Source organism: Aptenodytes patagonicus, chromosome W (genome assembly GCF_965638725.1).
Source record: "Aptenodytes patagonicus chromosome W, bAptPat1.pri.cur, whole genome shotgun sequence".
NCBI lineage: Eukaryota > Metazoa > Chordata > Aves > Sphenisciformes > Spheniscidae > Aptenodytes > Aptenodytes patagonicus.
In genome coordinates, this window is record NC_134981.1 from 26,254,157 (window position 1) to 26,269,879 (window position 15,723).

At 54.2% G+C, this 15,723-nt stretch overlaps 2 protein-coding genes across 2 annotated transcripts; both read left to right on the forward strand.

Annotated features, from left to right (window-relative positions):
- Positions 1-10,420: 10,420 nt before the first annotated feature.
- On the forward strand, positions 10,421-12,178 carry LOC143172206 (avidin-like). Its single transcript, XM_076361446.1, has 5 exons — positions 10,421-10,513; positions 10,645-10,855; positions 11,323-11,441; positions 11,741-11,798; positions 12,129-12,178. The coding sequence occupies exons 1-5, from the start codon at positions 10,442-10,444 to the stop codon at positions 12,176-12,178; spliced, it is 510 nt and encodes a 169-aa protein (XP_076217561.1). The 5' UTR covers positions 10,421-10,441.
- A 927-nt stretch (positions 12,179-13,105) lies between these two features.
- On the forward strand, positions 13,106-13,850 carry LOC143172114 (avidin-like). Its single transcript, XM_076361373.1, has 2 exons — positions 13,106-13,274; positions 13,726-13,850. Exons 1-2 carry the CDS (start codon positions 13,106-13,108, stop codon positions 13,848-13,850), a joined length of 294 nt encoding a protein of 97 aa, XP_076217488.1.
- The last annotated feature ends 1,873 nt before the right edge of the window (positions 13,851-15,723 follow it).

A 15,723-nucleotide genomic window follows, 5' to 3' on the forward strand; every position in this document is an offset into this window, starting at 1 on the left:
CCCTGCCTCAGGTTTGGCTACAAGCTCTTTCTGCCTACTTTAGTTGCTCCCTGCCCCTTAGAGCCACCTGTGCTCAAGGCTGGAGTAGGAAGTATCCTGTCCCCTTCCCCCTGTGACCATGTTGTCATTCCCTGCCCTCCCCCCAGCCCTTGCCTGCCCTGGGAGCTGGTGCAGGTAGGGCATTGCTGTGGTGGCCCAGTGCTGTCAGCAGGTGATAAATGGCCTTTTCTTTGCTCCCCAGGGGAGTGTTCCTGCATCTGCCTGGGTGTCCTGGTTTCGGCAGGGATAGAGTTAATTTTCTTCCTAGTAGCTGGTACAGTGTTTTGGATTTAGGATGAGAACAAAGTTGATAAGGCACCGATGTTTTAGTTGTTGCTAGGTAATGCTTACACTAGCCAAGGACTTTTTAGTTTTCCATGCTCTACCGACTGAGAAGGCTGGAGGTGCACAAGAAGCTGGGAGGGGGCACAGCCAAACTGGCCAAAGGGACATTCCATACCATGTGACGTCATGCTCAGTACATAAAGTGGGGAAAGCTGGCCGGGGGGGGCCGCTGCTCGGGGACTGGCTGGGCATCGGTCGGCGGGTGGTGAGCAATTGTACTGTGCATCACTTGCTTTGTGTATTATTATTATTATCATATTATTATCATTTTATTTCAATTATTAAACTGTTTTTATCTCAACCCACGAGTTTTTTCTAACTTGTGCTCTTCCAATTCTCTCCCCCATCCCACCAGGTGGGGGGGAGTGAGCGAGCGGCTGCGTGGTACTTAATTGCCGACTGAAATTAAACCACGACAGTCCTTTTTGGCGCCCAACGTGGGGCACGAAGGGTTTGAGATAATAACAGGTTAACCGGAGTGTATTAAAGAACTTATATCTGTTAGTGGTTGTGGGTCACAATGTTGGTTTCTCTGTTCTCGATATTGATTTGTATAATCTGCATCGCGCTCTTTTTCCTGCTGTACATGTTAAAGATTGGTGTTGGTTTTTGCAGTTTGCTGTGGTCTGCAGTGAATAGTGATGTCTCGCTTGTGAGGTTTGTTTTTAGAACATTGACCTTGATGTTACTGTGGTATGTAAACTTCGCAATGAAGCCGTTACTGTACCACGGAGACCATTTCGTGGAGACAACTAGCAATTGCAGTAACTTTTCTGAGAGTTTTTTTACGGAGGAAATACAGAATGGCAGTGTCACTACCTTCTTCTATGATGTTTCCTCCTTCATTACAGTAACTTTTCAGTATCTTGAACATCCTTGGGCAGTTAAGATACTTCTATTAATACTTCTTGGGAATACTGTTTCGGTTTTGTCTAAAGTTGGTAAGCAATTTAAGAATATCATCCAGAGATCTGCCCCAAGGCTGAATAATTATGAGTGGCAGGGTGTGTGGGACAAGATGGGCAAGTACCTAGGCCAATGGGCACCCCCAGTGTTTTGGAACTTCACCCCTGAGCAAGTGCAGAATCCTGAAAAGTTAGTAGAATATTTGGACAAAGTATGCTGTCACCCTGGCAACTCCAGAGAGATGCAGATCATTGCAACGTGCTGGGGCCTGGCCCATGCCTACCGAGTCCTGTTCAACACCATTCAGTACCCTCAAAGGGAAGAGAAGGTCTCTGGCTCTGACAGTAAAACGACACGCACTGCGGCCACTCAGACCCGGGCAACGCGCCCTGCGGCCACTCCGACCCCAGCGACAGGCCGTGCAGCCACTCAGACCCCGGCAACAGGCCCTGCGGCCACTCCGACCCCAGCAACATGCACTGCAGCTACTCAGACTCCGGCAACAGGCCCTGCGGCCACTCAAACCCGGGCAACACGCACTACGGCCACTCCAACCCCGGCGACAGGCTCTGCGGCCACTCAGACCCCGGCGACAATGCACTGCAGCCACTCAGACCCCGGCGACATGCACTGCGGCCACTCCAACCCCGGCAACAGGCCCTGCGGCCACTCAGACTCCGGTGACATGCACTTGCACAGCGGTCACTCCAACCCCAGCAACACGCCCTGTGGCTGAACCAAAGAACCAGCCTGTGCCGGTATCAGTCGCCCCTGTACACAAGAAGAAATTTTGGAAGCGGAAGTCGGCTCATTTAGTAAGGGAGGAAGAAGCTTCTTCTAAAAGGGAAGCGGAGGAAGAACTGTACGACTATCCTGGAGAAGGGCCATCACGAGAACAGGAGGAGGAGAGACGGCCGCTGACCGGGGAGGAGGAAGAGGAAGAACTCATAAACGAGGCAGTGACCACCCGATCTCTATCCCTGAGTGAGCTGCGAGATATACGAAAAGATTTCAGCCGTCGTCCAGGCGAGCATATTGTCACCTGGCTGCTCCGATGCTGGGATAATGGGGCCAGTAGCCTGGAATTAGAGGGTAGGGAAGCCAAGCAGCTGGGATCCCTTTCTAGGGAAGGGGGCATTGACAAATCAATTGGAAAAGGCACACGTATCCTCAGCCTTTGGAGGCGACTCTTGTCAAGCGTGAAGGAAAGGTATCCCTTTAAGGAAGATGTCATATGTCGCCCAAGCAAGTGGGCCACCATGGAGAAGGGTATCCAGTTTCTGAGAGAATTAGCTGTGCTGGAAGTGATTTATGGTGACCTAAGCAATGAACAGCTATGCAAAGATCCAGATGAAGTCAAGTGCACACGACCCATGTGGCGGAAGTTTATAAGGAGCTCACCATCGTCATACGCCAATTCATTGTCAGTGATAACCTGGAAAGATGGAGGGGAACAAACAGTGGATGAATTGGCTAGTCAACTCCGGCAATACGAGGAAAGTCTTTCTTCCTCCCTTGTCTTGGCTGTGGAGAAACTGTCCGAAAAACTGTCCCGGGAGATCCAGCAACTCAGAGAGGATAGGTCCTACTCCCCACCTGTACGGACCAGTATCTCGGCTATTAGAAGTAAGCGTTCTTTTGCTCAAGAGAGAGGGTATAAAGGGTACACACCACGGGGCACCCTATGGTTTTATCTGCGTGACCATGGAGAGGACATGAGGAAGTGGGATGGGAAACCTACTGCAGCCCTAGGGGCACGGAGACGTGAGTTGCAAGGGAAAACAATCACAGAAAGAGGTTCTTCCAGGAAAATTGCTGCTCCAGTTTCCAGCGGGCAGTTCCCCAGAGAGAGTAGAAGGGCTGATCTTACTCCTGATCTTAATGAAGAAACTTCTGACTCGTACGTACAAGAAATGAGAAATGAGTACTGTGATGAGGATTAGAGGGGCCCTGCCTCCAGCCAGGGGGAGGAAAGGGACAACCGGGTTTACTGGACTGTGTGGATTCGGTGGCCTGGCACATCAGACCCACAGAAGTATAAGGCTCTGGTAGACACCGGTGCACAGTGTACCCTAATGCCATCAAGATATATAGGGACAGAACCCATCTGTATTTCTGGGGTGATGGGGGGATCCCAACAGCTAACTGTATTGGAAGCCGAAGTGAGTCTAACTGGGAATGGGTGGCAGAAGCACCCCATTGTGACTGGCCCAGAGGCTCCGTGCATCCTTGGCATAGACTACCTCAGGAGAGGGTATTTCAAGGACCCAAAAGGGTACCGGTGGGCTTTTGGTATAGCTGCCTTGGAGATGGAGGAAATTAAACAGCTGTCCACCTTGCCTGGTCTCTCGGAGGACCCCTCTGTTGTGGGGTTGCTGAAGGTCGAAGACCAACAAGTGCCAATCGCTACCACCACAGTGCACCGGCGGCAATATCGCACCAACCGAGACTCCCTGATTCCCATTCATGAGCTGATTCGTCGACTGGAGAGCCAAGGAGTGATCAGCAAGACCCGCTCACCCTTTAACAGTCCCATATGGCCAGTGCGGAAGTCTAATGGAGAGTGGAGACTAACAGTAGACTATCGTGGCCTAAATGAAGTCATGCCACCGCTGAGTGCTGCTGTGCCAGACATGCTAGAACTTCAATACGAATTGGAATCAAAGGCAGCCAAGTGGTATGCCACAGTTGATATTGCTAATGCGTTTTTCTCAATCCCTTTGGCAGCGGAGTGCAGGCCAAAATTTGCTTTCACTTGGAGGGGCGTCCAGTACACCTGGAACCGACTGCCCCAGGGGTGGAAACAGAGCCCTACCATTTGCCATGGACTGATCCAGACTGCACTAGAACAGGGTGGAGCTCCAGAACACCTGCAATACATTGATGATATCATCGTGTGGGGCAACACAGCAGGAGAAGTGTTTGAGAAAGGGAAGGAAATAGTCCAAATCCTGCTGAAGGCCAGTTTTGCCATACACCAAAGTAAGGTCAAGGGACCTGCACAGGAGATCCAGTTTTTAGGAATAAAATGGCAAGATGGATGTCGTCAGATCCCAATGGATGTGATCAACAAAATAACAGCCATGTCTCCACCAACTAGCAAAAAGGAAACACAAGCTTTCTTAGGCGTCGTGGGTTTTTGGAGAATGCACATTCCAAATTACAGTCTGATTGTAAGCCCTCTCTATCAAGTGACTCGAAAGAAGAACGATTTCAAATGGGGCCCTGAGCAACGACAAGCTTTTGAACAAATTAAACGGGAGATAGTTCATGCAGTAGCCCTGGGGCCAGTCCGGGCAGGGCAAGAGGTAAAAAATGTGCTCTATACCGCAGCCGGGGAGAATGGCCCTACCTGGAGCCTCTGGCAGAAAGCACCAGGGGAGACTCGAGGTCGACCCCTAGGGTTTTGGAGTCGGGGATACAGAGGATCCGAGGCCCGCTATACTCCAACTGAAAAAGAGATATTAGCAGCATATGAAGGGGTTCGAGCTGCTTCAGAAGTGATCGGCACTGAAGCACAGCTCCTCCTGGCACCCCGACTGCCGGTGCTGGGCTGGATGTTCAGAGGGAGGGTCCCCTGTACACATCATGCAACTGATGCTACGTGGAGTAAGTGGGTCGCACTGATCACACAACGGGCTCGAATAGGAAACCCCAGTCACCCAGGAATCCTGGAAGTGATCATGGATTGGCCAGAAGGCAAAGATTTTGGAATATTGCCAGAGGAGGAGGTAACGCGTGCTGAAGTGCCCCCAATGTATAATGAACTACCAGAAAATGAGAAGCAATATGCCCTGTTCACACTGATGGGTCCTGTCGTCTTGTGGGAAAGCATCGGAGGTGGAAAGCTGCTGTATGGAGTCCTATGCGACAAGTTGTAGAAACTGCTGAAGGAGAAGGTGAATCGAGCCAATTTGCAGAAGTAAAGGCCATCCAGCTGGCTTTAGACATTGCTAACCGAGAAAAGTGGCCAGTGCTCTATCTCTATACTGACTCCTGGATGGTGGCAAATGCCCTGTGGGGGTGGTTGCAGCAATGGAAGCAGAGCAACTGGCAGCGCAGAGGCAAACCCATCTGGGCTGCCGCATTGTGGCAAGATATTGCTGCCCGGGTGGAGAACCTGGTTGTAAAAGTCCGTCACGTAGATGCTCACGTACCCAAGAGTCGGGCCACTGAAGAACATCAAAACAACCAGCAGGTGGGTCAGGCTGCTAAGATTGAAGTGGCTCAGGTGGATCTGGACTGGCAACATAAGGGTGAATTATTTCTAGCTCGGTGGGCCCATGACACCTCAGGTCACCAAGGAAGAGATGCAACATACAGATGGGCTCGTGATCGAGGGGTGGACTTGGCCATGGACACTATTGCGCAGGTTATCCATGAATGTGAAACATGCGCTGCAATCAAGCAAGCCAAGCGTTTAAAGCCTCTCTGGTATGGAGGACGATGGCTGAAATATAAATATGGGGAGGCCTGGCAGATCGATTATATCACACTCCCACAAACCCACCAAGGCAAGCGCCACGTACTTACAATGGTGGAGGCAACCACCGGATGTGCTGGAAACATATCCCGTGCCCCATGCCACTGCCCGGAACACTCTCCTGGGCCTTGAAAAGCAAGTCCTATGGCGACATGGCACCCCAGAAAGAATTGAGTCAGACAACGGGACTCATTTCCGAAACAACCTCATAGACACCTGGGCCAAAGAGCGTGGCATTGAGTGGGTATATCACATCCCCTATCATGCACCAGCCTCTGGGAAAATTGAACGATACAATGGACTGTTAAAGGCTACGCTGAGAGCAATGGGTGGCGGGACATTCAAACATTGGGATACGCATTTAGCAAAGGCCACCTGGTTAGTCAACACGAGGGGATCTGCCAATCGAGCTGGCCCTGCCCAGTCAGAACTTTTACGTACTGTAGATGGGAATAAAGTCCCTGTAGTGCACATAAAAAATATGCTGGGGAAGACAGTCTGGGTTATTCCTGCCTCGGGCAAAGGCAAACCCATCCGTGGGATTGCTTTTGCTCAAGGACCTGGGTGCACTTGGTGGATAATGCGGAAGGATGGGGAAGTCCGATGTGTACCTCAAGGGGATTTGATTTTGGGTGAGAATAGCCAATGATCTGAATTATGTGATGTTAAGTACTAATTATAGTTATAATAGTTATACTAATAATACACAGATATACTAATCATACTAATAATATTATATGCCATACTAATGTTATTACAATAAGAATCACCCAGACTAATGAAGAATAACTTCAGTGAAACCAAGCAAAGCACAGTGATGATGGTACCAGAACTGACTTCAACATGAAACAATCCAACACCACATACCATCTCCATCTTTCCTGCCCTGAAAGATTATTATGACAGATGGAGCCCGAAGTCATGGACTAAATGAACTCACCAAACGTTTCAGAGGGATGGCCCACAGACTAAGGGAATGATATCTCTGTGTGTGTATATATATATATATATATATATAAAAAAAAAGGGGTGGTGATTAATGAAAATGTACTGGAAAATGTGAGACTTGAGCATGACATAGATGGTACAGAATAAGGGGTGGATATTGTCCTGGTTTTGGCAGGGATAGAGTTAATTTCCTTTCTAGTAGCTGGTACAGTGTTTTGGATTTAGGATGAGAACAAAGTTGATAATGCACTGATGTTTTAGTTGTTGCTAGGTAATGCTTACACTAGCCAAGGACTTTTCAGCTTCCCATGCTCTACCGACTGAGAAGGCTGGAGGTGCACAAGAAGCTGGGAGGGGGCACAGCCAAACTGGCCAAAGGGACATTCCATACCATGTGACGTCATGCTCAGTACATAAAGTGGGGAAAGCTGGCCGGGGGGGCCGCTGCTCGGGGACTGGCTGGGCATCGGTCGGCGGGTGGTGAGCAATTGTACTGTGCATCACTTGTTTTGTGTATTATTATTATTATCATTTATCATTTTATTTCAATTATTAAACTGTTTTTATCTCAACCCACGAGTTTTTTCTAACTTGTGCTCTTCCAATTCTCTCCCCCATCCCACTGGGGGTTGGGGGGAGTGAGCAAGCGGCTGCATGGTGCTTAGTTGCCGACTGAAATTAAACCACAACACTGGGCTGAGGAGTAATGTTATCCAGGAAGGGCAGGTCATCCTGGATACGCCCCCCTGGACCAGCCAGTGTTGTCCTCCTGTGGCAGAGCCCACAGCTGGCAGAGAGGGACCAAGATGCTCGCCCTTGGGGTGGAGGATGTCAGCCCGGGCGCTAGCTGGGCTGGGCTGCCTACCTCCATTTGTCTTGTGTAGACAGCCACTGGGGACGGTGACATCCTGATCCAGCTGGTGAGGGATAAAAGCAGGTGCTGAAGCCAGCACAGCTTCTGACTGGGCTGGGTTTTATTGCTCCTTAACCCCAGGCGATAGGCTGCCTGCAGAATTTCTTTCAAAGGTTGGGGTGTTCAGTCTGTATCAAGGGATATTTCTGCTCTTTTCTTTTGGCTGTATCACATCAATAAAACTTGTATCTGCTAGGCTCAGCTTTTGGCAATTCTGCATGGGCGTGGCTGTGAGCTGGGAGGACAATCTTTGGTTACAGATATGATTTTCTCTAATATTTGCCTGTATTATCATTTTTCAAGGCTGATTCAGTCCCAGCTTGAGCAGCGAGTTTAATTATTCATTAACCCTTTCTTGACCCCTCACATACACAGGCTTAAACCACAGCCTTGCCAACTTTTAACTTCTTCAGCACTTTCTGGTTTGGACCTCTTCCTTGCCTGCCCCCTGCTGTGCTAGGGCTCAGGTGGGCACGTGAAGTGGCATTGCAGGATTTAGCCGTGGTAATGATTGCCAGCCCCAAGCTGCTTCGCTGCCTGCCCTTTGGAGGATGCCTCGGGAGCACAAACCCCATGGAGATACCCCAGCTTTTGGCTTGTTTTATTTTTGACTCCAGCTGAAACTGGTCAACAAATCCACTTCCTTGAGCACTGAGCTGATCCCTGCACCTGTGAGATACACCACTGGGCTAGGGATTGTTAAATATAGGAAAAATAAAGGTTATGGGCAAATAGCAGCAATACTGTGTGTATGATGCTAAAATAAACCTACGGTTGTAAATGAGCTGTGGGTTGCCGTCAGCAGCGGTGCCCACATGGGGACCTTGTGTTGCCCATCCCCATGCTTACGGGTGGCTGCAGGATCCCTGCGGAAGCTCCCTAAGGCAAGGTGATGGCAAGGGGGGCTGCCCCTCCTGCCCCCGCACCCTTCCCAGATGGACCCTGCTCATTATCACAAACCTCAGCCACTCTCCAGGCAGCATCTGCCTGCCAAAAAACTAGCCAAAGCAAACAGCAGCTGCATAGGAAAACATACCTTGTCGTGCAGTTAATTCCTAAAAAGGAGGGAAGCAAACACCAGGGCAAGAATTTCCTGTGGGCCGCCAGCTCACTGGCCGGAGAGCTCCTGCAGGCAGGGGTGCAAGAAGGCTGCGGGGCTCCTGCAGAGAGGAGAGGCGGGTGTTGAGATGCCGGCAGCAGAAATGCAGTGCTCCCCAGCCCAGGTAGCAATGAATTTTACTGCCGGAGAGAAAACAGGGCTCAAACATGAGATTAAAGGGAAAGCAAAAATTAGGAAGTATTTCTGAGATGCTGCAAAGAGTTGCCTTGTCTCCATTTTAAGAAAAGGAGCATTTTCTGATGAATGGGGCTCCATCAGCTCTTGCTGTGATGACCAGGGGAATTAAAACACACATATTTTAGGAGACTGCCTTGAAAATCATTGAGGAATGGGTGAGAAAATCTGGTGTGAACCAAGCCACTTCAGCCTCCCCAGCCAGCAACAAATATAAGGGGAATTATATAAATACATACTTAAAGTTATTTAAGAATCCCTGTGTAAATGATACCAGCATAGTTTAAACCTAACCTTATGTAAATATGCTCTGGTTGTTGTAGCTTTAGCTATCGTGCAGAGCATTCACGAGGTCAAGGATAGAATTTTGTAACAGGAACTTATCTTAGAATAACAACCACAAGGACTTGAGCAATTAAGGATGTATAGAATGCTTACAAAGCCTTTGGAAAAATAACATCCGTAGTGGCGTCCTGAAGTTAACTACGCCTCGGAATGAGTAGGGGGCACCTACCCAAACGACCACCGACGACCACTCAGGACCCCCGTGCATGCTTAGTATAGTTTTGCAACATTAGTAATATGTAAATGTAGTAGATAAGAAGGGTCAATGTGACGTATATGCCATACTAATGAATTATGCAAACTTGAGTGTGTAAATATGCTAAGTTTTCTGTTTAACCTTACACTCGATTTGGGGAACTTCCCCCGAGTGTCCGATTCTGTGCACTATCGAATCAAGCAATGTCTCCTTCCTAAACATAGTCTTTTCTCTGCATTTTGGGAGTTAGAGTAAAACGATAACATAAATACAATTTTTGTCAGCATTAAAATGCGATGTCAAAGATATTCAGGGAATGTTTGTTTTTCATAAACAAAATAATTTCCTTCCAACAAAAGCCAGCTTGTCAAAACAGCAGCAAATCTTCACACCAGCCCCGGGTGAGAGGAGACCGGGCGCTTTGTAGCCTGACCTGTGGCTGCTTCAGTGCCAGGGGGGGGATAAAGCAAAGCCCTGAAAGGAGCCTGGTGCTGGGTGGGTTTGCACAAGGATGCCTGGTGAGAAGGAGTGGGGTGAGGCCATGTGCTGCAGCCAGTCCTGGGGTGCATTGGGGTTAAGGCCACTTGGCACCCCTACGCACCCTGGGCACAGCAGTGGGGTGGCAAACAGGTGGCAGAAGGGATAACAGCTCCCAAGAGGGTTTTTTTCCCTGGCTGAGCATCTATCCTGGTGGTCACCAACCTGCAGAAGCCAGGGCTTCCCGGCAAGGTGCCAGAGAAGCGTGAGCAAGGAGGGATGGTTTCAGCAGGCACTTCTGGGAATATCTGCCTGCAACCACCCTCTCATACAGCTGTGAACTGCAAATTTGGAAACACCCAGATTGCACAACGCCCTGGCTGGAGCTGCCACCCGCAGCCCTGGCAGCAATAAAAAGGTGAGGGAGCAGGTACATCAGCAGAGCCCTGCGAGGAGCGCGTCCCCGGGTACGCTAGCTGTCTGCCCACTGCAGAGATGGTGCAAGCAGCTCCCTTCCTCCTGGTGCTCAGCCTGGCCCTGGTGGCTCCTGGCCTCTCTGCAAGAAAGGTAACGGCAGGGCTGGGATGCACAGGGCAGGGCGGGCAGGGGGGCTGCGGCTCCTGGGGGTGCCCAGTCCTACTGCCCTACCCGCACCCAGGCTGCGCCACGACACCGGTGCCGAGTCCCCTCTGCTTCAGTGCGTGCTGACCGGGCACTGGATCAACGACCTGGGCTCCAACATGACCATCACGGCCGTGAACGGAAAAGGTGACTTCACCAGGTCCTACCATATGGCCATGACGGCCTCCACGAATGAGGTCCGGGTGTCACTGCTGCAGGGGTCCCAGCACCGCATGAACCAGAAGAGCCAGCCCACCTTTGGCTTCACCATCAACTGGAGCTTTTCAGGTGCTTCTCATTTCCCTGCCCTCCCCTGTGATGTCCCCAATGGTCCCCTGCCCTCCCCTGTGGTGTCCCTGATACTCTTCTGCCCTCCCCTGCAGTATCCTTGATGATCCCCTGCCTTCCTCTGCAGTGTCCCCAATGCTTCCCCATCCCCAGAGGTGTCCCCCATCCCCTGCAGTATCCCCAGTACTCCCCCATCCTTGATCCTGGAGCTCCTTGGCTGGTGTCACCTCCCGGTCCCAGGGCACAGAGGATGCACTGGGGGCTGAAGCCTGCTGCTGTCCCCCCGTCTCCAAGTGAGACCCCCAGCCCTCTGACCCCTCCTGCCTGCTTTCCCCAACACCGCTGTCCCCAGAGGACAGGGACAGCCCAGGTCCAGCATCCTCAGCACTGGGGGAGGCTGTGGGGCCACGGCTCCAGCACTTCCCTGCTGCCCCGGCCACACTCCCCTCTACCTCCTGCCCCTGCAGACTCTGTCACTGTCTTCACAGGCCAGTGCTTCGTGGACAAGGAAGGAAAGGAGGTTTTGAAGACCATGTGGCTCCTGCGGTCACACATGGACAGCATCAAGAACAACTGGAAAGCCAACATGAGCCCCCTGTCCCTGCCCTGCACAGGTCCCCTGCACATCCCCGGGGGGGGGGTCAGGGCTCTCCCACCCTGTGGTGCTCAGCGCCTGGCAGAGCCACTGCCAGCCTTGGGGTACCCAGGGCACGTGCTCTCGAGGATGGGATGCTCATGCATGGCCTCCTCGGGGGTCCTGCCAAGATGCAAACACTGCTGGGGGGGAGATGGGGCTGGGGGGGTGTTTGGCACTGGGGAGGGGTGCATTCACCCCATGCAGGGGTGCGTTTCCCACCCTTATGTCTTGTCCCTCTGTGCCCCCACAGGGTCGGCACCAATGTCTTCACCCACCTGCACCCGCAGAAGGAGCGAGGGTGGCAGCGTGGGGGTCCCCGGCCCCACCACCTGCTTCTCCCAATAAAGCTTTGCTGCAAACACCCACCCTGCTCCTATCGTGTGGTGGCTCAACACCCACGCTCCCGCGTCCCCCCTGCGGCATCCCGCAGCCTCTCCTGTCACTGTCCCCAAGGCCCAGTGTGTGTCTCCTGCCGTGACCCCCCCATGGGCCCCGGTTCCTCCAGTGGGCACTGGGTCCCCGTCACAGCCCTCACCACCCTGCCGTGCTCCCTCAGGACCCCGCCTTGCCCAGGGGAGCAGGACCCCGCTTGTTTTGGCGCGGTGGCCCATCTCCTGCCGGGGTGGCCCTTGGCAGGAGGCCCGGCATTGGTGGCCACTGCCCGGCTGCAGCCCCCGCTGCTATAAAAGAGGCAGAGCCCAGGCACCATGTATGGTTGCCACCGCCACTGCTGCCATGGGGAGCCTCAGCTGCTGCCTCCTGCTTGCCTTGGCCCTGCTCGGCCCCCATGCTGCTGCTGCCAGGAAGGTAAGGGCAGCCTGGGGGCAGCGCCCGGCCAGTGGGCTGCCCACTCTCACTGTGCCATGCCGTGCCACGCCATGCCATCCCTGGGGTGCAGGGTGACCAGATGAGGGGCTGCACACCCTGGCTGTGCCGTGCTGTGCTGTGCCATCCCTGGGGTGCAGCGTGAATGGCCAAGGGGCTGCCTGCTCTTGCTGTGCCATGCTGTGCTGTCCGGTGCCATGCTGTGCTGTGCCGTGCTGTGCCATACTGTGCTGTGCTGTGCCATACTGTGCTGTGCTGTGCCACACCTGGAGCGCAGTGTGCATGGCTGAGGGGGTTGCATGCTTTCACTGTGCCATGCTGTGCCATCCCAGCACTCAGTGTTTGTGGCCAAGGGGCTGCATGCTCTTGCTGTGCTGTGCCATGCTGTGCCGTGCCATGCTGTGCCATCCCAGAGTGCAGCATGCGTGACCGAGGGGGCTGCCAGCTCTGGCTGTGCTGTCCCCAGGGGTAGCGTTGGTCACCTAACCCTGGTGTGTGTGGGGGGTACCCCCATTACCCCTAGCTCTGCCCTGCCCTGCCCTGCCCTGCCCTGCCACAGGAGGGAGAGGTGCTGGCCCAGCCAGTGCCTGTGCCACTGGTCCCAGCTGCCGTGTGGAGGGGCCATGCCAGCTCCCAGACACATGGGGCAAGTGTCCTGCCGCCCCAGCAAGCTGAAGGGGGGGGGCAGTCGTGGCTCGGCACTGGCCAAGGCGCCAGCATGACCCCCAGCCCCCAGTGCAACCTGCAGGGCCTGTGGAGGAACGAGCTGTTCCTCTTCCAAGAGGAACATGACCCTCTTGGCCCTGGACACGGCTGGGACCTTCTCGGGCTCCTACCACACCACCATGGCAGCCACCAACAAGCAGATCCTGGTGTCACCCCTGCAAGGGGCCCAGCAGCACCCTGGCGCCAAGGGGCAGCCCACCTTCGGCTTCACTGTGCAGTGGCAGTTCACAGGTACAACGGTGCATGGCACCGTCAGCATCCCGGGGCAGCCAGCAAGCCCCTGCCTGTGCTGGGAGCAGGGTGCCCCCTGGCTGGTCCCCCATACCCCCCGTGGCACCCAGAGAAACCCTGGCTGCAGCCATGGACCAGCTGCTCTTGCTCCCACCATGGGATGCAGCAGGGGGACAGCTATCTGTCTGGGGCAGGTGGCAGGGGTGTCTGTCTGGGAGAGGTGGTGGGAGTGTCTATCTGTCTGTCCAGGGGACATGGCAGGGGTGGTGCCCATCTATCTGTCCAGGCAACGTGGAAGCGATCCACCCAGGCAATGCAGCAGGGAGGGCTATCTGTCTGTTCGGGGCATGTGGCGGGGGTGTCTGTCTATCTGCTGGGGGCAGTGGCCCAGATTCCCCTGTCTGGAGGTGCAGGCTCTGAGCCCCCTCTGCCCCGCTTGAACCCCTGCCAGACTCCACCACTGCCTTTGTGGGCCAGTGCTTCGTGGACCACTGCAGGAAGTGGATGCTGGAAACCGCATGGCTCCTGTGGGAAGAGGTCCCATCCCGCAGGGATGCCTGGAAAGCCACCAGGTGAGCCCTGCCCCTGCCCTGCCACCCTGCAGCCCTCCCTCCCCTCCTGCTGACATGGCTTCCCCGCAGCACCTCTGTCTTCACCCACATCAAGTGACGGGGATGCATCAAGTGATGGGGATGGGGACCGGAGCCACCTGCACCCCGCTGTCCCACCTGCGTCCCTGAGGCTCTCCACTGCCCTGGCCCCAGGCTGGGCTCCTGCCTGCTCCCAGCATCCCGGCAGGGAAACATGGCCTCACCCTGCCCTGCTTCCTCCCAGTGCCTCCCAGCACCTCCCAGTGCCTCCCAGCGCCTCCCAGCAGCCTGCTGGCAGGGCCCCCCTCCCAAATCTTGTTGCCCCTGCACAAGGAGCCAAATAAACCCTTCTCCACCTGGCAGAGAGCCGTGCCCTGTGTGTCCCTGGGGAAAATGTTCCCGGTGCAAGAAGCCACTCTGTGGCTGTGGGCAGGGCGAGGCAGGCGGTGGCTGGGGGAGGGCAGGGCAGTGTTTCAGGGGTCTGGGAGGGACGGGGCGGGAGGACAGCAGCTGGATAATCCTGCTTCCCAGCCATGGCTTCAGGCCTTGATGGGTGCCTTCTTGCCCGTGCACCCGTTTGAGGCACCTGCAGGGGCCCCATGGTGGGGGGCCCCAGGCAGCATCCCCGGTGCAGAGCAGCGGGATGCTCCACTGCCAGGGGTCGGGGTGAAGGCTGCATGCAGGCAGGTCAGCACACTCACCTGGCCTCATTCTGCATCTCTGCACCTCAGTCTGCCCCGTCTTCCTGTTAAACTCCATTTCCAGCTACTGCCCTGGGTGAAGGGCTTGGTCCTGGGTGCACATATGGGGGAGGGCTGGGTGCCAGCCCCCGCAGAGGTGACCACAGTCACGAGCTGGGAGCCTGGGCTGTCGGGGTGGCCCTAAGTCTGGGATGGATACTGGAGGGACCAGAGGAGGGACCTGGGGCTCCAGGGGCAACTACTGGGCAGACTGGGTGGCTAAGGCCAGATACTGGAGGGATCCATGCTGTATATATGTACATATGCATATATTTCCCACTAACTGGCTGTCGCCCCATCAGCCAGAGGGTGGAACAGGATGAGGCTCCGTTTGGCGCGCTCAAATTCACAGGACAACGTTGCCTGTATATTAAACTTTATTTTATGAACTCATGTGGTGGGTTGACCCTGGCTGGATGCCAGGTGCCCACCAAGCCACTCTGTCACTCCCCCTCCTCAGCTGGACAGGGGAGAGAAAATATAACGAAAGGCTTGTGGGCTGAGATAAGGACAGGGAGATCACTCAGCAATTACTGTCATGAGCAAAACAGACTCGACTTGGGGAAATGAATTTAATTTATTGCCAATCAAAAGTCAGAGTAGGATAATGAGAAATAAGAACAAATCTAAAAATACCTTCCCCTCCCACCCCTTCCTTCTTCCCAGGCTAAACTTCACTCCCAAATTCTCTACCTCCTCCCCCTGAACAGCGCAGGGGGGACAGGGAATGGGGGTTGCAGTCAGTTCATCACTCATTGTCTCTGCTGCTCCTTCCTCCTCACACTCTTCCCCTGCTCCAGCGTGGGGTCCCACCCATGGGAGACAATCCTTCACAAACTTCTCCAACATGGGTCCTTCCCATGGGCTGCAGGTCTTCACGAACTGCTCCAGCATGGGTCCTTTCCACGGGGTGCAGTCCTTCAGGAACGGACTGCTCCAGCATGGGTCCCCCACGGGGTCACAAGTCCTGCCAGAAGACCTGCTCCAGCATGGGCTCCTCTCCATGGGGTCACAGGTCCTGCCAGGAGCCTGCTCCAGCGTGGGCTCTCCACGGGTCACAGCCTCCTTTGGGCGCATCCACCTGCTCCGGTGTGGGGTCCTCCACAGGCTGCAGATGGA